The sequence below is a fragment of the Callospermophilus lateralis genome, chromosome 1 (genome assembly GCF_048772815.1).
Source record: "Callospermophilus lateralis isolate mCalLat2 chromosome 1, mCalLat2.hap1, whole genome shotgun sequence".
Taxonomy (NCBI): domain Eukaryota; kingdom Metazoa; phylum Chordata; class Mammalia; order Rodentia; family Sciuridae; genus Callospermophilus; species Callospermophilus lateralis.
The window spans coordinates 156,030,878-156,054,865 of record NC_135305.1 but is presented as its reverse complement, the minus strand read 5'-3'; the positions used below and the strand labels follow the sequence as shown (position 1 = coordinate 156,054,865).

General features: G+C 39.9%; 2 protein-coding genes across 9 annotated transcripts in view; one reads left to right on the top strand and one right to left on the bottom strand.

The window, feature by feature from the left end:
* Brap (BRCA1 associated protein) overlaps positions 1-12,128 on the bottom strand; it is a 33,533-nt gene extending 21,405 nt beyond the window's left edge. The window contains exons 1-5 of one of the 3 annotated variants that reach the window (XM_076853363.2): positions 11,898-12,128; positions 9,381-9,542; positions 8,386-8,584; positions 6,793-6,982; positions 722-835 (exon numbers count right to left, since the gene is read on the bottom strand). In XM_076853363.2, the coding sequence (XP_076709478.1) occupies positions 722-835; positions 6,793-6,982; positions 8,386-8,584; positions 9,381-9,542; positions 11,898-11,979 (747 nt within the window). In that variant the 5' untranslated portion in view covers positions 11,980-12,128. Of the gene's footprint in view, positions 1-721; positions 836-6,792; positions 6,983-7,574; positions 7,632-8,385; positions 8,585-9,380; positions 9,543-11,897 lie in introns of those variants that run through there. The other 2 variants (XM_076853224.2, XM_076853300.2) reach the window with 2 other exon arrangements.
* A 95-nt stretch (positions 12,129-12,223) lies between these two features.
* The window catches only part of Acad10 (acyl-CoA dehydrogenase family member 10), a 53,032-nt gene continuing 41,267 nt past the window's right edge, over positions 12,224-23,988 (top strand). For 4 of the 6 annotated variants that reach the window (XR_013091161.2, XR_013091158.2, XM_076853431.2 and 1 more), the window contains exons 1-2: positions 12,224-12,309; positions 18,155-18,353. Coding sequence is in view for 3 of the 6 variants with exons in the window: in XM_076853431.2 (XP_076709546.2) it covers positions 18,167-18,353 (187 nt within the window). In the remaining 3 variants the exon portion in view is untranslated. Of the gene's footprint in view, positions 12,310-12,347; positions 12,523-18,154; positions 18,354-23,988 lie in introns of those variants that run through there. The other 2 variants (XM_076853555.2, XM_076853643.2) reach the window with 2 other exon arrangements.

The window sequence follows — 23,988 nt, the reverse complement described above, 5'->3', positions numbered from 1 at the left end:
CCTCTGAGCCACATCCCCAGCCCTATATTAAATTTTTTATATTTTATTTAGAGACAAGGGTCTCACTGAGCTGCTTAGTGCCCTCACTTTTGCTGAGGCTGGCTTTGAATTCATGATCCTCCTGCCTCAGCTTCCTGAAGCACTGAGATTATAGGCGTGTACCACTGTATCTGGCAAGAATTACTTTAAAAGAAGGAAAATCTTTGAAACATCAGAGCTAAATTTGCTGTTTTATAAAAATGATTTGAGGGAAACATTGCAGGACAGGTTCCCATAGAAAATGACAGATCAGAGCAGTTATAAATTGCTATAGAAACAGAATAAGAATTAGGAAAGGGATTAGAGTTAATACTTGAAACAAACAAAATGTTTCTTCTTGACTCTAGGAAATGTGAACCACCTGCCTTAGCCTCCCAAACTGCTGGGATTATAGGCATGTGCCACTGCACCTGGCATAAATTCTCTATCTTAAAGGGGCTTTTACTATATTCATATGGCTGAGCAACCATCACCACTATCTAAATTTAGAACATTTCCATCACCCCAAAAAGAACCCCTTACCTGTTGGCAGTCGCTTCCCATTCTTTCCCCCAGGCCCTGGTGACCACTTATCTATCTTCTATCTGTGCTGTTTGGATTGCTCTGGACATTTCCACAAACTGCTTAACTTCTGATTTCATACCAGTCTGCTACATTAAAGATAACAAGTATTCAAACTTACATCTTCAGATTTCAGCACTTCAGCCCTTTCCACATAGACCAGTTGGCAAACATCATCTTCGATTGAGTTGAACTGACGACCATTGCATGCCATATAAAAACTATCTGCATCAGCCTATGTGCACCAATGGGAATAAGGAAAAAAATTAAGAGAAATATACTGAAAGTTGATTTATATTCAAAATGCATGGCTTCAATCATACTCATCAACTTTTTTTCTCCCTGTTTTCTTTTGGTACTGGGAATTGAACCCAGAGATGTTCACCAGTGAGCTACATCCTCAGCCTTTTTTATTTTTTGGGACAGGGTATTGCTAATTTGCTAAGTCTGGCCTTTAACTTGCTATCCTCCTGCCTTAGCCTCCTGAGCAGCTGTAATTACAGGTGTACACCATTGCACCCACTCCTAATTAGGTTCTTAAAGCTTATGGTACTTAGGAGCTACTTAGGAGAGAAAAGCAATCACTAGAAATAGCATCTACTGGAGCAGGCTGGTAAGCCAGACAAACTCTGCAGATCAATATTCTACAATCCGACAGTGTTTCCTGGGCTACATAAGAGTTTGTACTTGAACTGGAAGAAGGTACTAAAGCACAATAAGCTGACAGCTAGAACAATTTTAATATTCAACCAGCAACAGTCAACATTTCCCTTCATAGTTTTGTCACATGCACCAACTGAGATAAAACATTTCTGCAGAGATTGGAATGAAATCATAAGTGATGATTGTTTTGGAAGAACTCTTTTATTTCTTTCTTCTTTTTTTAAATCTTTATTTTATTTATTTATTTTTATGTGGTGCTGAGGATCAAACCCAGGGACTCACATGTGCTAGGCGAGCGCTCTGCCACTGAGCCACAATCCCAGCCCCTCTTTTATTTCTTAAAGTCAGTATTCATGTTAAATAATGAAGGACCATTACAGGATGAAAATAATCCTTTTCTTCAATAAAACAAATACTACATCAGAGTTGGATAAGGATCCATCTGGAGTGTCCAATACCAGAGGCCAAACTCTTGGTGAAGGTCAAGAGATTCAAGAAGAACCAATCATAGGGTTCTGAATCCCACAGCCACTGTAGACTTCTCCAATGGCTTTTAATTCCACTCCGATGATGTAATTCAATTGTAGGGTTTTGATTATTTATGCTTTCTTAATATGCTTTGTTTATGCTTTCTCAACACACTCTACTGAGCCAAGCAGCTGAAGAAGGATGACCAATTCTGAATGCAGTAGTTTTATTGGAGGTGGGAGGAGAGCTCTCCTGAAGGAAACTTCAAAATGTGTAAATCCAGTTGTTGGAAAATAAATCTCCTTAATCCTAAGCAGCAAACCAACAGTGGCTTCCTTTCCTCTTTGGGAAAAACAGCCTTTTTGTGAAACATTACTGGGTAAGTAAGTAGCACAGGGAACTCAGGATTCATGTACTGAGGGGACGTTCTGCCTGGAACTCAGGCTCAGCTCATGTCTTCACAGCCTCCAACACCATCAGGAACTGGTTGCAGTTGCTGAGGAAAAGACCCCATCAGATCTGGAGCTCTGTAAATGCTCACTAAGCTATGAGGCTTCCTCAGTGGAAGGGCAGAAGCATGTGAAAAAACCATTCAACACCAAGTACTCCTTTCTTAGAGGAGCTGATAATATACCAAAGAAACATCCTTTTTTTGGAAATGATAACATCTATAAACAGCCAAGATTTCTAATTTGAACACACTAGTGTCTTCTTTAAAATTTCAGTATTAGGACCAGGTGTGGGAATGCACACCTGTAATCCTGCGACTGGGGGTGCTGAAGTAGGAGGATCACAACTTTGAGGCTATCCTCAACAATATAGAGACCCTGTCTCAAAATAAAAAATAAAAAGGGCTGGAGATATAGCTTGGTGGTAGAGTGGCCCTGGGTTCAATCCCTAGTACTATCAACAAAACAAAACAAAACCTCATTCTTAGGGATGGGGATTTAGATCAATCGGTGAGGCAATGGGTTCAATTCTCAGTATTGCAAAAGAAAAAAACTTCAGTATTAGAAATATAGCTTTGTTTAAATATTTACTGAACACCTACTGTGTGCCAGGCTCTGTTATGCACTGGAAAGAGAATATAAAACAAAGTACACGTGGTTTCTATTTCAACCCATTATCAAAATGCACAAAGGCTCACTGGAGAACACAGAAGAAACAACTCTTTTAATTAAATTAAAATGTTTGCACTGCAGAGAATCAAAAATTTAAAGGAACCCAGCTTTTGTTTTTTTCTAGTCTCTCTTTTTTATTTATTGGTCTCTTGAGAATAAACTCAGAAAAAGACAAATCCATTATGATTAGGTTCCTTTTCTGTCACAGTGATCAGTTACAGTGTTGAGAATACATGTTTCTTCTAAAAGGAATAGCTACCTAGGCTGTGTTAACTAAGCACGCCAGTGAAAATGAGCCAATACACTATAGAGAGGTTATCTGTCCTTTCCTTATCATCAAGAACAATAAAATTGAACTCCTTCCTGATTTTTATGTCCTAATGAATTAAAAATTCTTTATCAGTCAGTCATGGTAGCACATGCCTATAATCCCAGTTACTCAGGAGGCTGAGGCAGGAGTATTGCAAATTTGAGGCCAGCCTGGATAACTTAGCAAGACCCTGTCTCAAATATAAAAGGATGTAAGCCGAATGCAGTGGCACACACTTATAATAATAGTAGCTCGGGAGGCTGAAGCAGGAGAACTGCAAGTTCAAAGCCAGCTCCAGCAAAAAACGAGGCACTAAGCAACTCAGTGAGCTCCTCTTGTCTCTAAATAAAAAAATACAAAATAGAGATGTGTCCCAGCGGTCAAGTGCCCCTGGGTTCAACCCCCAGTACAAAACCCTAAAAAAAAAAAGGATGTAGCTCAGTGGTAGAGCACCCCTGGGTTCAACTGTTCAATTCCTTTCCTTGTTTCACCAAAAAAAAAGAAAAAAAGGAAAGAAAGAGGTTACAGGGCTGGGATTGTGGCTTAGCAGTAGAGCCCTTGCCTAGCATGTGTGAGGTCCTGGGTTTGATCCTCAGCACCACATAAAAATAAATAAATAAAAACAAAGGTATTGTGTGTAACTAAAAGAAATAAATATTAAAAAAGAAAGAAAGAGGTTACAAAAGATACAGGGAAGGTTTATGAGTTCTTATTAAAAATTAATTACCTGGTGAGAAAAAGAATGGAATAAGAATGTAGAGGGTGCCCAAGCTATGGAGTCAGGGTGCTTGGGTTTGAATCCTAACTCTGACACTATGTGTCCAACTTTGGGAAGTGACTTAGGGGTGCCTGTTTCCTCAACTACAAAATTTGAAAGTACCAACACCTCATGGCACTGCTGAGAGGATTTGAGATAATGCATGGAAAGCACTTAAGAGAGTCTGGTATCTAGTACATGCTCAACAGTTGGTGGCTAATGAATCTATTATTAGATTCTCCAGTATTAATTTAACAACTTCAAGTCTTATAGCAAGATGGTGTTATTAGGTCTTAGAAAGTTCTTGATAATTTTGTTTTCTTTCTTTCTTTGTTTTGATAGGATGGGTCTTGATAGATGACAGGGTTCTGACCCAAGATGAGATGAACAGTAAATAGTACAACTATGATACCAAGGTAAAGGGCTCTAAGAAGAAGGAGCAGTAAGCTGTTTCGCACACTTAGAAAATATTGGTTAACTGAGCAATCTGCATTTGGTCAAAAGATAGAAGAAGTGGGGCTGGTGGGTAGCAGTGGTAGAGTACTTGCCTTGCATGTGCATGGCTCTGGGCTTAGACCCCAGTATTGCAAAGAAAAAAAAAAAAAGACAGAAGTGGAAAGGATAGTGCAGATGTATAAAGAAAATCTACTAACAATAATAGAAAATATCCGAAATATTATCTGCACATTAAATGGATGGCAGGAAATTTGTAGGTTTACTAAATAAATGTTAGTGTAGTTTACTTAAATGTAGGTTAGTGTTACAGATTTATTAGACTCCCTGAAAAGCCTAAACATTTTTTCCCTATGTACATTTGTAACTCTTTGTATAACTTGCTGATTACCTTTGGAGAAACATAACTGAAATAACTAAAATATTGTTATTATACAAAGGCTTGTGAGCCAGGTGCAGTGGCACACATCCATAATCTTAACAACTTGGGAGGCTGAAAAAGGAGGATCATAGTGGAGGCCAGCATCAGCAATTTAGCGAGGCCCTACACAAAGTAGTGAGACCCTACCTCAAACTAAAAAAATTAAAAGGGCTGGGGATGTGCCTCAGAAGTAAAGCAGCCCTGGGTTCAGTCCCTAATAAAAAATAAATAAATAAAAAAGTCAGACCTGTAAATAGTGACTGTCTCTATTCCCCACACCTTCATTATTCTCCTACTAGAAGAGGAATTTGTCCTAGTGATTCAAAGTGAATCCATCCCTACTCAGTCATTTATTTTTATCTGTGTAATCCTGGGCAAATGACTAATCTCTTTCTGAAGTTGGCTGCTTCATCTGTGAAACAAAGAACAGGATCACTCTACCTTGAAGGGTTACAGTGAAGATTAAATGAGATGATACTCTGCTGAGCACTGAGCACAGTGAACAATACAAAACAAAAGCCACTGTTTTCTATTATGACCATTATTATTACATGTACTACCAGGTTTAATTAGTTTAAGGTGCCACTTTCCCAGCTTCCAAAGCTCCTCAGACTTCAGAAGGCCTGATGACAGTCTGTAATATCAGGTAAATGCTTTTCCATACTTCATGGGAACTGTAAAGTCTACAGGAAGTTGAAACACTTTTTAAACATCTCTCTCAATGGTGGGATACTTTGTAAAGATTAAACAGCCTGTACCTTCTTGTACATAGAACTCCACAACTGAGGGGCCCAGGCAACATGTACAAACATAATTCAAATTTCTCTTAATTTCCTCCACATGCTCACTGGATGGCTGCCACTGATCTCAACTCTGAAGCTCTGTAATGAGGAAAGAGATGGCAAATGGCCCTTGTGTCATGCGCTCTCTTTCACCTACAAACTCTAGTGACCAGTCAGAGAGGAAATTGCAATTGACCCTATAAACCCACTCATTTCTTTGTTAATCAGCAAGCTGTAAGTATTTGGGACAAATTCAGGAAGGCTATTTATCAATGAGGCGAGAGGTTTTGTTTGTTTGTGGGTTTGCAGTGCCAGGGACTGAACCCAAAGGCTCTCTATTTCTGAGCCCTTTTTATTTTTGATTATGAGACAAGATCTCATTAAATTGCCTAGGCTGCTGGCCTTGAACTTGTGACCCTCCTGACTCAATGAAATTTATAGGTGTGTGTCACTGCAGCTGGCTGAGAAGTTAACTTTTGAAAAACCTGCCTTTCAAAATCTAATGTAAACAAAACAAACAAAAACCTAGTAAAATTCCAATGGAAAAATACAAAAAGCTATTAAAAAGAGAAACAACTGAGTGAATCTAAAGATCACCTTTTAATAACCTGAATAATACCTAAAGCTTACCTCATTTTTATATTCACATACAAATATGCATGTTTATAGGGATGAATACGCAAAACCAAGAGAATATCTTCTAACATCTTTAGAACTGAGGTACATAGAAAGTGCTATTTAAGTGAAATGAAGCGAATGGCAAAACCCTCCTACACCAAATAGCATCTATTACAATGCATAAGCACTTTTAAAAACTGAAAATATCCTCATTTGTTCTGTGTTTGTCTCTATTGTAATATTGTCAAAGAGCACCTTGTAAAAAAGAAAATGAAAGAAATAAGGTAATAGCAAATAATACAATAGTGTCAATTTCAAACGTTTGGGAACTACTGCTTTACTGGAATAGTTACTACTGCATAAACAACCAAAAACCTAAATTTCATATCCAATCAGATGCATAAAAAACTCAGGGTATCAATTACAATGGTATTTCTGCCAATGAATTTAGAAAGACATCTACAGTTACAATACCCTCAAAGATATGTAAGTCAAGAACCTTAAGTGAAAAATGTTGTAAATCACACACAGCTAGTATCATACAGTTTCAAAAACACAAGTTTTTGTGGCAAAGAGATTTTTAATATCTTAACTTTTACCTGTGCACTAAACTTTATCAGCACCATATATTGATTTGGAGTAGAGTCTCTGATGATTTTCATTTGTTCAATTACTTCATTAAATGGGGCGACAAACTTCATAAGGTCATGACTGGTCATTGTAGCAGGGACTGTGAGAATACACAGCATGGCACTGCGCCTCACATCTTCTTTTAAGGAGGTCATCTTACTAATAAGACAATAATTAAACTGTCTTGAATAGATGAGGTATAGTTAGTTCGGATAACACTAATTTGACAACTTATGTCCAAGAAAATAGGAAGAAATAAAACTCGTAATATTTTAAAAATAAATTTAAATAGCTTGTCATTTTACTTAAAAATATACACTAGATGAGTAATACAAAATCCCCTAAATGTATCTATAGTGGATGTTAAGGCAAGTTTATTAAGTTATTTTATATGTATATACATACACATATATATACACAACCACATATATATGTGTATATATATCCCCCCACCAAAATTTTCAATCTTTAGTTAAAGGCCTGTTATGGTTAAAATGTGCCTTAGGGAAAGTCAGTTCATCTTTTATTCTAATTGGTTTTTGAAAAATAGTCTGTTACTGGGTAACTTAAAAGTACAACTCTAACAAACTTTTCTCAAAATGTCTAGAGGAAAAATAGAGCTCTAAATCTAAAAGAGAACTCTAAACCACAAGGATATTACAGAAAGTGTTGCTGGGAAGGACAAGTTGGAAGGGAGGGGAATGAAAAACTTCCCACAATGCAATTTGCTTTTGAAATGCTACAAACTCACTTGACAGCTGTGATCCAAAATGGCTACTTGAGTATTTGCTGTTTTCCCAGGAGGGACCTGGCAAACAAGTTAAGATAAGGATAGCCTTTAAGACATTAATTACCAATTATCAGCCGGGTGAGATGGTGCACACCTATAATCCCAGCTACTTGGGAGGCTAAGGCAGGAGGATAGTAAGATGGAGGCCAGCCTCAGCAATTTAGTGAGAACCTGTCTCAAAATAAAAAATAAAGAGGGCTGAGGATGTACTCAGTGGTACAGTATCTCTGGGTTCAATCCCCAGTACTACTACAAAAAAAAAAAAAAAACAATCAAACAAACAAAAAAACCCTCACAAAATCAAACCACCAACTCCTACCAATTATCCAATAAGCTGATGGTCTAGTTTGTGAAATATCTAGCCAAAGGCTTCCTTCCCTTGGGCCTCCAGCAAGGTTTGTTTATACCAAATACCACAGAAAAAAATTTTTTAAAAAGTAATAAATATGAGGATTAGTTAACTGACTTCTTAGTTCTTCCTTCTTCCTTTCAATCCTCCAATCATCATCCATGACTAACCACTAAGACAATATTTTCCAAGGTATTTTATTAAGTGTTCCTACACATTTCTTTTTGTGAGAAAAGCCTTGACCCTATCCACAAGATCAACCAAATGTAAAACATCTAAGATTTCCCTAACACACAATACATTAAAGTACTACCTTTTTGAAGCTTAAAATATCTACTGCCTCCCTTCTGGCTAAGAGTTTTCTCTATCCCAAGGCAAAAAACAAACCTACCCAAAAGAAAAAGATTTTTCTTTTTTTCTTACTTTGTCTTATATAGGTGCATAATCCCATGAACTATTTCAACAGAAGGATTTCCACTGAAGAATGAAATCTGGTCTGGAAGCTGTTTGGATGGAGAATCAGGAGCTGCATTTATGCAATCTTTACTTTGATCTCTACTTCTCTGCACAGTGAGGGATGCTTCTGAAGACTTCTTTTCTTCCATTGCATCTTTTACCTCATCTTTCACAAATCAAAAATTAGCAGATTACAAACAGTTGGAAATATGCTAAATAATTCTAACTGGTTAAAATTTCAAGTTAGAACACTAAACTCTGACATAGAAAATATAATATACTGCATTAAGAACTATGTTCACAGAAAGCCAAATGTGGGCATATCCCAACTTTAAAGTTCATTAACACCCTCAGAAACTGGAGGATGGCTTTTACATCCAGCAGTACCATAACACAAGCAGACATCTTCCATCACACACTCCTGAGTGGGACAAACATTCAGGGCTATTTTGTTTGAAAAACCAAACCTCCCAGTTCTGACCATCCCCATGCCTGAAATGCAGAACATATCCACTCCCTCAGTTGGAATGAGCTGGCAGAGCAGGGGAGGAACAATATGCTTATCTGGATGCACTTATGATCTATTGCTAACTTAAGTGGAAAGATGCTCTCCTCCACCAATGAGGGTTGCAAATATGGCTTGTTAGGGTTTTTTTTTTTTTTTTGAGATAAGGTGTTGTTATGTTGCCCACGTTGTCTTTGAGCTCCTGGGGTTAAGTGATCCTCCTGCTTCAGTCCTCCAAGTGGCTGGGGCAATAGGCATGTCCAATGCATGACCAGATTAATTTAGAAGAAACATTTAGAGATGCTGAAATGTGCCTTAATGACCTCATGTAAAAGCACGCAAGCAGTAAAAAGATAAAAGTATGCTCCAGGTTAACATTATGGGTTCACAAAACACATATAAAACAAGTAACTGGAAGCTCACATTACAAAAGAGTCCAGAGTTTCTGAAAATATACCTGGGTTGGACTTCATAGTCTCAATGATTACATCTGTCATTTCCCGGCGGCCAAGGTGCTGATGAATGATTGTTGCTTTTTCCCCTGGTGACTTCCCTTCTAAACAGGCAATAGCTGAAGCAAGTGTCTTCTTTTTGATCTCCTCATTAGACATTTCCCCAGCTATAGAATATATGAATAATATCTGAACATAAAACAAGCTCCTCTCCATTCTCAATATCCCAGTCAATAAGTTTTCCTTTTCTTTCTGCTGCTCTCCCCTAAGATGCCTTTTCAGTATCCATCTCACTCACCTCTGGGACTCCAGCAGTCAGCAAACAGTCAATAAGCTACCACTAACATAAATTCACAAATGAAGGGTTGTTTTGGTAGAATCAGGCATTTTAATGTTGATCAACAAGAGTCAGCTTCAGAGACGGTTCAACAACGACTATGTTTAGATGAACTAACATTTTAGTAACTGGTTAAACTGACCCTGGATTCAGCTTAAATTTCAAAATCTTTAGAGGTCTTGGTGGTATTAGGGATTAAATCTGCACCCTTGCACGTGCTAGGCAGACACTCTGCCACTGAGCTTCATCCCTATTCATCCCCCCTTTTAAATTTTAATTTGAGTTATCCAGGCTGGCCTGAAACTTGTAATCCTGTCTCAGCCTCCGTAGTTTCCGGGATCACAGGCACGTGCCACTGTACTGGGCTAGAGATCTCTTTTTAAACATCCTGGGTCACTGACATGCTATGGATCAAACCACGTAAATCTATCATTTCTATCTTAATGAAACACATAAACGAGAAAAGGAATTTGGTGTCTCGACTAAAATAAGCTCTGTGAGTGCAGGGACAAGGCTTATCCTGCCCATCACTGTACTTTGTGTCCAGCACACAAGGAGAGTTCTCTAAATATATGTTAAATAAACAACTACACAATTGACTCACGCAGATGTCTGTGTGGCAAATTCCAATTTGGTTGGCTTTCAGAACTAAGGGGTCACTTTTAGCCTTTAAAAGGTCCTAGTAGGAAAGGGGATATAGCTCAGTGGGAAGGTGCCTGCCTAGCATGATGTGGCCAGTACCACCAAAAAAAAAAAAAAAAAAAAAGAAAAGAAAAAAGAAAGAAAAGAAAGAGAGAGAGAATTAATTAATTAATTAAAACAAAAAATCCTCATAACCTTGAATTAAAACATATTCATCTGAGGCCAGGCACGGTGGCCCACGCCTATAATCCCAGCAGCTCCGGAGGCTAAGACAGAAGGATCAAGAGTTCAAAGCCAGCCTCAGCAATTGCAAGGCACAAAATAACTCAGTGAGACCCTGTCTTTAAAACACAAAACAGGGCTGGGGATATGGCTCAGTGGTCAAGTACCCCTGAGTTCAATCCCTGGTGCCCCACAAAAAAACATATTCATCTGAAACCAGCCTGGGCAACATAGTGAAATCCTGTCTCAAGAAAATAAAAAATAAAAAATCACAGTCATCTTTAACTTGCAGCTCCAAAGTTGACATACTTGGAGTAGTTTTCAATGATGACATCCTTACTTGCCCTACTCCCATATTCTTGTGAATTTTCTTGTTTCTCCTTACCTTTGCAGAATTTATCACAGTTATAAACCTACTTTATAAACCTCCTTACCTTTGCAGAATTTATCACAGTTATAAACCTACTTTATAAAAAGAAGTTATAAACCTTCTTTACTTATTTAATTATCTGTCTCCCCCATGAAACTGCTGGTGCATTTCAGCAGAGACCATATCCGATTCTGCCCAAAACCTAAGCTCCAGCCATTATTGAGCATTTAATAAATATCTCTTGAACGAATGTTGTTATTAGGTAATCTTTTGAGGACCCAGGAACAGAGCATAGCTGCATTCCCCACTAAGATGGCATGTGCTGGGGTTGAAGGGCTCATTCTTCAGTCCAACTCTCAGGGTTGGAATCCCAGTTTCACCACTTACATGTACCTTTAGGCAAATTATTTAATCACTGGGCCTCAGTTTCCTTATAAAAGGTCCAAACTATCCATCTGCCTTAAGGTTGTTGCCGAGGTCATTAAAGAAGAGGATGCACACAGGTTTCCAGTGCAGTGCTTGGATATAGGAAGTGCTCGAATTTTATTTACTAGGATTATCGTCATGAGGCACCTCAGGGAAAAGGAACAGTTTAATTAAACCAGGGACCATCAGAGTCGTTGGGGACCTAGTCCCTGCTTTCACGAAGCCTAGAGAAAAGCATGTGAGACAAATGTATCACTAGACTCAGGCGGGACGGAGAAGGAGACGTGCTAGGTGAAAGCCCTCGGGAAGGCACGGGAGGAAGGGCCCAGGAAGGATTTCACATCTAGAGATGACATCTGGGAAGGCCTCCTAAAGATGGATAGAATAAGAGGATCCCAACCACCTCTCGCTTCTGCTTGAGGCAGAAGCCCTCGCCACGGCCTGTCCCTGGACCCATGTTTCGAGAAGGCGAAACCCGGGGCCCAATCCCGGCCACAGGTAAGGCGGTGCGGCACTGGGACTCACCCGCGGCGCTGAAGCCGAAGCCAGCGGGAACGGCCGAGTGTTCCGCGAGCTCCAGTCGGATGACAACCAGTGACACACTCATAGGGCAGGCGCTGGCCGGCGAGAGCTCCGGCGGGCTCAGACCAGGCTGGGAGGCGAACGGAGAGGCCGAGCGGCCCGGGGCCGGCAGCGCCGCCGCTGCCTCAGCAGCACCAGTCCCTCGCGCAGCCTTTGGAGCCACAACAACCTGCACTTCCGCCTCTCGGCCGCCGTCTCTGACCCGCGGGGTCACGCATGCGTACACAGCGCACGCTCCGATTGGGCGAGGTGGCGTGGGGGCGGGCCTGAGTGCTTCTGGACTGGAGCTCCGGGAGGTCGGAGAGGAAAGACAGGTTTGCGTTTGCTGGCGTGGCACCCCCGGAGAAGCCCAGCGGTGGGTTTGCGCCCAGGCCCCGATTAACCTCTACCTGTCCGAGAGGCTTCGTCTTCAGCCCACCTCGGCTGGCTAGTGCCCGGCTCCGCGAGATCTCGAATTGAAACCCGCGCTATGCTGAGGGTTTTTGCGTTTGATCTCTCTCTCCAACCCTAGGAAGGGTTGCTTTGTGTCAGGCCCACTTTACAGATCCGTACGCTGAGGCTCAGAGAGGTGATTCCTATCCCATGCCTTCGCAGATGTTTCCAGAAAGCCTAGACACTGTTGGGGGCCCTCGGGATACATGGGTGAATGGAGCAATCACGGTGTCTACTTAGGCAGTTGACCTTCATCACTAGTTGTGTGATCTTTGAACTAATCGTTGTAGAAATTTGGGCTAATATTCTTAAGTGGTTGTGAGAATGAAATGAAATGATGTGTATAGAGATAACGGTAGCGTTCTTTTAGAATGTCAGATTGCTCTTAGAATATAGATATTGACAAATTACAATTGATGCATACATGGCATATACATGACAGGATGCTGCTCTAGGTATATGATATGAGCATATATAAGATGTGTCACAGTCATCCTGGACGTGTCTAGGTATATGGATTTTCTATATATGTATAACACCATCACATGATATATCCATATATGTAACTTGTGACTACACCCCCCACTTGATATATCCATATATATAACTTGTGACTACATCCTACGGAATGTCTCATACCCTCTTTAAATCAGTCTCTCAGCCTCTGCACTTTTGACATTCTTTGAGGGTGTTGTAAATGCGTATCCTGGACATTGTAGGATGTTTAGAAGCATCCCTGTCTCTGGCCTGGTCCACCAGATGCCAGTAGCACTCTTCCCCTGTGGTGATCACCAGAAATGTGTCCAGATATTGCCAAATGTCCCCTGGGGCCCAAATCACCCTCTATTGAAAATCACTGGTTTATGTGAAAGTGCTTAAACATGTACAAATACATGAGACTTTATGTGAACTTTTTTGGATGTGATAGTACTGGATAACTTTTTTTGTGTGTGTGTGATGGTTTTGGGGATTGAACCCAGGGCCTTGCACGTGCAAAAACATGCACTATACTACTGAGGCACCCCCCAACAGCCTAAGTTATAGATAACATTTACTGGTGTGCTAGGTACTAATGAGTGCTTTTCCTATTTTATCTAATGCAAAGATAATTTTGTGAGATAGGTACTATAATTGTCCTCATTTTACAGAGAGGGAACATGAGGAACCCCTCTCTCCAACCCTAGGAAGGGTTGCTTTGTGTCAGGCCACTTTACAGAGTCAGGTGTTCAGGATCTCACACTTAGTAAGTGGCAGAGCTAGAATTTGAATGGAACATATCTATTTCAAGAGCCCAAACTTAATTTCTTTACTAAAATATTGTCTTAATGTGTAATAACAAACACTGTGTGTCTATTCACAAAAACAAGTAGCAAATCTATACTACGCCAATCTCAGAGAAACGCAGGGAGGATATGACAAATATTCCTTGTGGTTTATAAGATTCCAGTTCCAGAGAACTAAAATTTTCAGCCAGAAATGTCCAAGTTGGATACATTATAGTACTTTGTGACTGCCAACCACTAAGACTGTCCCTAGCTTTTTCCTATTTTCTGATATATTCAGCTTATACATGTTTACTTTGTGCAGTTGTGCCAGGGCAGTGGGGTAGGTTGTTGATAGGCAAAAGAAAGTACCCAGAGATAGCATGTGAGACATGTAAATTATTGGGGAAAGTGTATGAGAGTTCAGCAACTGCTTCACAAGGAGTTCAATAGCAATATGCTGAACAGATAACACATGTCCCTCAACATGTTTCACCAAGCAGCGGCTCCTCTACCTCATGATGTTCTATCCAATGACAGCCAGCTGACCAAGTGACATGTATCCTTTCCACAGTACCCTCAGTTCCATGTCTATTGCTACTGAGAGGAGTTTTATGTGTTAGGCTGCAAAAACAGTAACATCATTGGTATTAGCTTGCTTAGTTTATATCCCAAGGAACAGATGTCCTGGAATACAGGAAAGAAAGTAGCTTTCTACAGATAACACTAACTTGCCTTAGTTTCTAGTGGGCCTGAGAGAAAGCCATTGTCCTTCAAGATCATATTATTTGAACTTTCCAGCCTAGGCTTGCTCTCCTGGTTCTCTTAACATGGCTAAGTTTTTGGGAATAGAAAGGGTGCATTCAGGGACATGGTGTTTTTACTTTTCCCTTTTCTTTAAAGTAATGAAATGCATCCTTCTAACTCTTTTATGTAAGCATCTGCTCTTGTCTAGAAAGGCCTCAGGGGATGGATGTATACAAAGATGAATAAGATAGTCCTTGTCTTAAGGGAGCTTACAATTATAGGAACAGATAGAAATGAAAACAATTCCTGAATAATGGAGTAAGTGTTCTACTAAAGAAGCTTCTGTAAGGAGATAAATCTAAAGCTGTGATGAATTAACAAATGGAAATTCATGAGGTACAGCCCAGGAAGGTGTTCTAGTCAGCACAGGACATGGCGAGGTACGGAGGGATGAGAACTTAACAGCACTTTTTGCTCTGAAGAGAGCGTTCTTGGCAAGTAGTTACAACAGAACTGTCATCTAAAGGCGGAGGATTAAGAAAGCTGCCTCTGGGGAGCATCGCCCACATGTCCATTAGCAGGAGAGTGTGGAGGACAGTTACTTCAGTTAGGAATTATTGAAGTTGGCCCTTCAGGCCCCAGAGACACTTTTCATCTCTCTCTCTCTCTCTTTTATATATATATTTTTTTATTTGTAGAAGGACACAATCCCTTTAAATAATTAATTAATTTTTATGTGGTGCTGAAGATTGAACCCAGTGCCTCACACGTGCTAGGCAAGCACTCTACTACTGAGCCACTACCCCAGCCCTCATCTCTCTTAAACCCTTGCAAAGACATATTTACATGTTTATGAGCCTATAAATAAATTTATCTTTGTATCATAAATGTTGGCATTGGCATAGAAACGTAAGTAAAACCAAAAATGTGGAGATCATCCTCAAAGTTTTTATATTTTGAAAATTACTCCAAATTCAGCAAATTTCCAATGCCCAAGAAGCATATTATGTCATTTTCAAGATTTACTGTTTATGATTCCTTTTTTGATTTTTTATTTTATAATATTTATTTTTTAGGTATAGTTGGACACAATGTCTTTATTTTATTTATTTATTTTTTTAATGTGGTGCTGAGGATCGAACCCAGGGCCTCGCACATACTAGGCGAGCGCTCTCCCACTGAGCTACAACCCCAGCCCCAATTCCTTTTTTTAGATGCTTACTTAGGTTTTTGGCTCTTTAAGGTTGAGGCCAGCCTAAGCAACCTAGTGAAACCATGTCAGAATATGCAGATTTAAAAATAGCTGGGGATATAGCTCAGTGGTACAGCACTTGCTTAGCAGACACAGGCCCTGGCTTCAGTCCCATAAAATTGTGAGTTAGCTTGCCAACCTGATTGGCTCTAACCTGGTTTTTAAAAAACTCTATTTTGTGTGTGTATGTGTCTACTAGGGGTCAAACCCAAGGCCTTCTGTGTGCTATGCATACTCTTTTTTTTTTTTTAAGTTGTAGTTGGACATTTATTTACTTATTATTTTTGTGTGGTGCTGAGGATCAAACCCAGTGCCTTACATGTATTAGACGAGATCTGTACTGCTGAGCCACAACCCCAGCCCCATATGCATACTCTTTACCACTAAACCACATCCTCAGACACTCTTGCTCCACCTTTTAAAAAATATTTTTAGTTGTAGATGGAAACAATAATTTTATTTATTTATTTTTATATCTTTATTTTATTATTATGTGGTGCTGAGGATCAAACCCAGTGCCTCACGCTTGCCAAGAGAGACGCTACTACTTGAGCCACATCCCCAGCCCCAATAATTTTATTTATTTCTTTATGTGGTGCTTTGATATTTGAACCCAATGCCTCACATATGTTAGACAAGTCTACCACTGAGCCACAACCCCAGCTCTCCTTTTTTTGAGATGGGCCCAGGCTGGACTCAAACTCCTGCACTCAAGTGATCCTTCTGTCTCAGCCTCTTGAGTAGGTGGGACTGTATAGGTGAGTGCACTCCACTCTGCCAAAAGCCTTGTTTTTGTGGCATTTTTGGAGATCGAGCCCAGGTTTCAAGCATACTAGGCAAACACTCTCTCACTTATTTAACAGCTGCAGCCCTTTTTTATTTTTTATTTTGAGACAGGGTCTTGCTAAGTTGCCCCGCCTGACTTTGAACTTGGAATTTTTCTGCCTCAACCTCCTGAGTTGCTTGGATTGCAGGTGTGTGCCACCATGATCAGTAGAAAGGCTTTTCAACTATAGAAAGCACATAAAAAGTTTAATGATTTTCAAGAGAAGAATAAAAGTTGGGAGTTCCCCCAGTTTTTTATTTCAAACTTATAGAAAATGTGAAAGAAAAGAAAATCATCTCCCATATACTTTTTAAAATACCTTTATTTTATTTCTGTTTATTTTTATGTGTTGTTGGGGATTGAACCCAGTGCCTCTTGCATGCTAGACAAGTGCTCTACCACTGAGCCACAAACTGGGACCTCCCATATACTTTTTAATCTAGATTCATCATTAACATTAATCTCAGTTCATGTGAATATAGGAATATATGCATGTATCAACATACATGCATATATGTATGCGGTTCTTGAACCTTTGTGTGGGGAGGTTTGTGTGTGCGTGTGCGTGCGTGCGCACGCGTGTGTGATACATGCCAGGGATGGAACCCAGGGCCACATGTATTCTAAGTCAACTCTCCACCACTGAACTTTTCCCCAAACCTTTTGAAGGTGATTTTAGAAAAGAGGCAATGGGGAATCATTAGGAGGCTAGGTCAGTGATCTGTATGAGAAATGATGTTTTGATGATGTGATGGTGACATCCTAAGTAGTAGTAGAGGGAGGTACAGGATGTCTTGGGAGAATACAGGAAAGACCGGTAAACTGCAACCCAGGGGACCATTTGGAATTAGCAGGAAATTGGTGCCAAGTATTTCAGATCAAGGGAGCAATATATGCAAAGACAGGCAGGAGGTGAATATAGTATGTTTAAGAAAACTGCATGTGGATACTTGTGTTGGCTTCTCCCTGGTTGAGGTGAAACAACAGGGTGAATTGAATTGCTGCAGATTGGAGGGAAGCAGATCTTAGGGGGCCTTTAAAACCAGGTTAAGGAACTGAAAGTTTGCCTTAAGGGCAATAGAGACTCACTGAAGTTTTTAAATGGGATTAAGATGTGATCGGATTTGCAGTTCTGAAAGATTATTCTGACAAATGAAGAATGAATTGGTAAGAGGTTTGAAAAGAGGCAGAGGGAGCAGTTAAGATCCACAGACAGAGGGCTGGGGATATAGCTCAGTTTTTAGAGTGCTTGCCTTGCATGCACAAGGCCCTCGGTTCAATCCCCGGCACAAAAAAAAAAAAAAAAATCATGGACAGGCAGAATGATGACAGTGAGAAAGGGAAGAAGGGAAGGAGTGGAATTGACAATATCAATGCGCTAGCAGAAGAACTGCTAGCAGAAGAACTGCTAGCCAAGGCAACTGGCCTTGCCATGGCTAAGTTGAGATGGCAGAAATTCAGGGCTGAATCTCACTTTTTAGCTTGGGCAGCTGGGTGGGATGATGGAGCCATTTGGTGGGCAGTCAGGGAGGGAGGAGACACTGAGATCAATTATTGATGTGGTTTTTGAGACACTTGTTGATCAGTTGGCAATGTCTAATTGGCATTCCTAAGCTCCAGGGCAGGGGCCTGCATAGAAGTAGTGAGGTCAAGCTGTGCCCTGTGCCTTTTTCTCACACAGCCTGAGCTCAACATGTGCATAAAGAGGCTTTTCCAGTCCTCCTGTCTCCCCTGGACATGGAGAGCAGCTTTCATGAAGTCCATGCAGTGCAGGCAGCAGAGGACCCACCGATGGACTCATTCTGGGGGTGGCACCTACAGAGCGGTGATTTTTGACATGGGTGGAGTTCTCATTCCTTCTCCAGCCAATGTAGCTGCAGGTGAGCTTTTCATTCTTTTTCACATGGGGGCTGAAAAATGTACGGTGAGAGGGGATAGGGGAGACACATCTGGGCAGCAGCATATCCCAGAGGGCAATGCACTGGCCCTTGAATCAAATTCCAAGCACTACTTAGTGGCTGAGTGTCTTGGGCAAATTGTTCAACTTCTCTGAGTCTTTAGTTTTTTCATCATTAAATTCAGATTAATAATGGTACCTACCTCCTTGAGATTTGAGGAAGAGTTAAATGAAATAATCCACTGGCATAGCACAGAGTGCTCAGCTCATCCCTTGTTCTCAGTAAACAACAAGCTGCCATGGTTATTGTAGTTTTGATGAGAATTTAACTACCTTTTCCTGGGAACAGTACTACTGAAATCTTGAATGCTGAATGAAATTCCCCGGTGGATCACAACCTTTTCTGCTACCTCCCTTACAGTGTTAACTTTTGTTTCTCAAGCCTTCCCTGGTTTTCCTTCTTTCTCCTCTCTGTTCAACTTACATTAATTAGTTCAGTTTGGGTTTCAAGTTTTAGAAATCCTAACAAAACAGGAACTGAAACAAGATAGAAGTTTCATTCTTTCTTTCTTTCTTTTTTTTTTTGTTCACAAAAGCCCAGGTATATGTCTGGGACTGGGATGCAGTTCTGTAGCATTAGGAACTCTGGCACTGGCTCTCACTTACTATCTCACTCTGTCAGTGTGTGTGGTACTGGGGATAAACCCATGTCCTGAGCATGTTAGGCAAGTGTTACACCACTGAGCCACACTCCCAATCCAGGTTTGGCTCTTTTAATATTCTCTTCATCTCCTAAATGACCTTGAATTTGTGATCCTCCTGCTTCAGCCTCCCAAATAGCTGGGATTATATGTGTGTGCTACCACGCCTAATTTTTTTTTTTTTTTGTGTGTGTGTGTGTATGTGTGGTTCTAGGGCTTGACCCCAAGGCCTACACGTGCTAGGCAAGTGCTCTGTGATTAATCTACTGTCCCAGCTTAAATCTTACATACTTTTTTTTTTTTTTTTGAGAGAGAGTGAGAAAGAGGGAGAGAGAGAGAGAGAATTTTTTTTTTAATATTTATTCTTTAGTCTTCGGCGGACACAACATCTCTGTCTGTATGTGGTGCTGAGAATCGAACCCAGGCTGCACGCATTCCAGGCGAGCGCGCTACCGCTTGAGCCACATCCCCAGCCCATTAAATCTTACATACTTTTAAAAAAATTTTTTTTTGTAGTTTAGATGGACAGAATTCCTTTACTTTATTTGTTTATTGTTATGTGGTGTTGAGGATTGAACCCAGTGCCTCATGCATGCTAGGCAAGCACTCTGCCACTGAGCTATAACCCCAGCCCAAATATTACATCTTAAACCAGGTATGGTAGCAGGCACCTATAATCCCAGTGGCTTGGGAGGCTAAGGCAGGAATATCACGAATTTGAGGCCAGGCTCTAATTTAGCAAGGCTCTAAGCAACTTGTGGAGACTTTGTCTCAAAATAAAAATAAAAAGCCAGTTTTCATAACTGACTAGAAGAACTGAAACTGGATATGATGTGGCTCTGGGAAATTAGTCAATTTCCATATGCAAAGAGGATATTTGAGCCTTACTGAACTAGTTGGAAACTTTTCCCTCAGTCTAGACCCAGCCCTTCTCCTTCATGTAGAATGCCAGTACCTGTACACCAGCAAAGTGCTGTTGCTCTGTGATTAATGCCCTTGAGTTTGATACCTGGTACCACCCACCCCATCCCCCGCCAATTAAAAAAAAGAAAAATTATACTTACATTTTTTTTTAACATTTAAGATGGTGGTTAGTCAACTCTGGCCCTTGGGTCAAATTACCTGTCATCCAAGAATGACTTTTACCTTTTGAAATAATTGGAAGATATCAAAACAATACTCAATATTTTGCCAAGTGTGATGGTACACATCTATAATCCAAGATACTCAGGAGGCTGAGGTAGGAGGATCACAAGTTCAAAGCCAGCCTGAGTAACTTGGTGAAACCATGTCTCAAATTAAAAATTTATAAAGGGACTGGGAGTGTAGCTCAGTGATAAGAGTGCTTTGCAAAGTATGCATAGGCCCTGGATTTAATCTCCAATACTGCAAAATATTTGTTGGCCCTTATTCTAGTTTATACATTTTAAAATCTCACACATACTGTGTGAGATTTATAGACACATTCAGTGTCTATAAAAATGAATTTCTTTTGGAATATAGCCAGACCATTCATTATCCCTGGCTGCTTTTGCCCTATAATGGCTGGGTTGAGTAACCTCAACAGGAACTTTTATGGCCCTCAAGCCCTAAAACATTTGCTGTCTGGCTGTTGGAGAAAGCTTGCCACTTCAATTTGAACTATTTGATTGCTATGAAATTAATATGCACATGACAGAAAAATTCTCTTTAACATTGTATTCAGGGAGCATAATGATAAATCAGACTTTTTCATTTTTGCTACGGTTCTATCTCTTTTTTTTTTCTGTTGTTTTATATTCATTTCCCTGATTGTCAGTGGGGTTGAGCCTTTTATGGTGTGTGTGTGTGTGTGTGTGTGTGTGTGTGTATTTTTTGGTACTGGAGATTGAACTCAGGGGCCCTAGACCCCTAAGCCACATCTGCAGCCCTATTTTGTATTTTATTTAGAGACAGAGTCTCACTGAGTTGCTTAGCATCTCGCTTTTGTTGAGGCTGGCTTTGAACTCAGGATCCTCCTGCTTTAGCCTCCTGAGCTGCTGGGATTACAGGTATGTACCACCATGCCTGGCATATTTTAGTATATTTATTGCTCACTTGGTTCTATTTTTCTATGAATTGTTCATTTTTCTTGTTGATTTGCAATAATGACTTTTCGTCAATTACATTGCTTGTAAATATTTTTCCCTTCTGTGGTGTGTGTTGATTTTATTTGCAATGTTCTTTGCCATACCAAACTTTTGTTCTGTTTGTTCTTTTTTTTTTTCTTTCTTTCTTCTTTCAGTGTTGGGAATTGAATCCAGGACACACTAGGCAAGTGCTCTTGTACAACTGTATGTCCCTTTATTTTTTGTTTTATTATACAAAATTAATTTTTTTTGTTTTATTTTGAGGCAGGGTCTTTCTAAATTGCCCAGGCTGACCTCGAACTTAGGCTTCTCTTGTCTCAGCTTCTCCAGTCACTGAGATTACAGGTGTATGCCACCTTGCACAGCCTGTGTTTTTTCTTTATGGCTTGAGCTTTTTGAGCCTTGGATAAACTCTTTTTTTCAAGTTCATGAACATATTTTATGTTATTTTCTAAATTTAAAGTGTTGTGTATTTTATCTATTGGGAATTTATTTTAAAGTTATTTATTTTTTTGTACTCCTGAGCACTGTACCAGTGAACAACATCCCCAGCCCTGCTTTTTTTTTTTTTTTTTTTTTTTTTTGGAGCCACAGTTTCATTAAGTTGCTTAGAGCCTTGCTAAGTTGTTGAGGCTGGACTCAAACTTGCAATCCTCTTGCCTTAGCCTCCCAAGTTACTGGGATTACAGGAATGTACCACCACACCCAGTTTGGGAATTTATTTTTGTGATGTGTAAAATTGGGATTTATTTTAATGGTTTTCCATATTAAAATTCAGTTATGTCACTCTCGTTTATTGAATTCTTAGTGCTAAAAGAGAATAAAATGCAAAGGAGGGCTGGCATTGTGGCTTAGTAATAGAACGCTTGCCTAGCATGTTTGAGGTACTGGGTTTGAGTCTCAGCACTGCATGTAAACAAATAAAATAAAAGTCTGTTAACAACTAAAACATATTTTTAAAAATACTCAAAGGAAACTTCCTGTGCTACCTTTACTCTTACCCAGCAGGTTCTTGCCTTCTGTGGGTATCACTGTGAACATATTGTGTGTGTGTGTGTGTGTGTGTGTGGTGCTGGGGATCGAACCCAGGTCCTTGTGCATGCAAGGCAAGCACTCTACCAACTGAGTTATATCCCTAGCCCACTGTGAATATATTCTTGTTTATCCTTTAAAAATTTTCATGTGTCTGTCTAGCTACACATTGACATATAAGGGTATGTGTGAAACATGTATATGTGCACACATGCATTGGATCATGTTCTGCAGACTATTCTGTACCTTTTTTTTTTTTTTGGCAGTAGTTATTTTGCCAATTTATTTCTTCCTTTTTTTTTTTTTTAATGGTGCTGAGGATCAAACCAGGGCCTCATTCATACAAAGTACAACATACACTACCACTGAACTACAGCCCTAGCCTTTTGCAGCTTTTTCATATCAGTAGGCATAGGTCTAGTTCAAGGGTTAGCAAACTCTTTCTATAAAGGGCTATATAGACTATGCATTTTGTAAGCCATACTGACTGTGTCATAACTACTCACCTCTGCAATAGTGAGAAAGTATCAGTAGACAATAGTAAAGGAATAAGTGTGCTTGTGTTCCAATAAAACTTTATTTACAGAAACAGGAGGGCTGAGAGTGTAGCCCAGAGGTATAGCATTTACCTAACATGCATAAGATTCTGGGTTCAATCCCTAGCACCACAGTAAACCAAAAATAAACCAAAAACAAGCAGGAGATTGATTTGGGCCCCAAAGACCTATTTGTCGACCCTTAGATTATACATTTTAACATCTCACACATACCATGTGGTATTCCTTAGGTGGATTTACCCTAATTGATTTAATAAGCCCTTTATTAATATACATTTAACCTTCCATTTCTTTTTTATTAAAAGCAGTTCTGCACAAACAGCCTTGTTATCATTGTGTATTTTTCTAAATATATCTGGAAGAAATTCCTGGAAGTGAAATTACTGTATCGAATATAGGCACATTTAAAATATTGGCAGAAATTGCCAAATTGCTCTCCATAGAGGTTATACTTGTTTATGCTTTTTCAGCAATATGTGAAGGTGCTGACTTCCCCACACACTTGCCAAGTCTGAGGCTGTGAAAAAGGCCATGCAGTTTAGCTCTAAAATTACAGAAATATTTTTGGATTGATAGGTTTTGTTTTGTTTTGTTTTGTACTAGAGATTGAACCCAGGAGTGCTTTACCACTGAGCTACATCCCCATCCCTTTTTATTTTGAAACAGGGTCTGGCTAAGTTGCCCAGGCTGACCTGAAACTTGTGATCCTCCTGCCTCAGTCTCCCGAATTGCTGGGATGACAGGCATGTACCATGACACCTGGATCTATATTGAGTTTTTAAAGTCTTACTGTTCTCAAAGGACATAATGATATCATTATCATTGGTTATTTCTGAAAAATAAGATTGCTTGTCATTTTACTTTTTTCTTTTGCAATATTAGGAAATGGACCTGGAGCACTTTACCTCTAAGCTATGTCCCAGCCCTTTTTTAATTTTGTATTTGGGGACAGTGTTTTGCCAGGTTGCTGAAGTTGGCAGTGAATTTTCAATCCTTCTGACTTTGCCTCCCAAGTTGTTGGGGGTTTTGTGCCACTGTGCCTCACTCTTTTTTTCATTTTATAACTTTTTATGTTGTCTTAGATATTTTTAATGCACAAGTACTACTTTATTAGGAAAAAAAAAAGACAGTGTCTTCATTTCAAAATACACATGTTGGCTGGGGATGTGGCTTAAGCGGTAGCGCGCTTGCCTGGCATGCGTGCGGCCCGGGTTCGATCC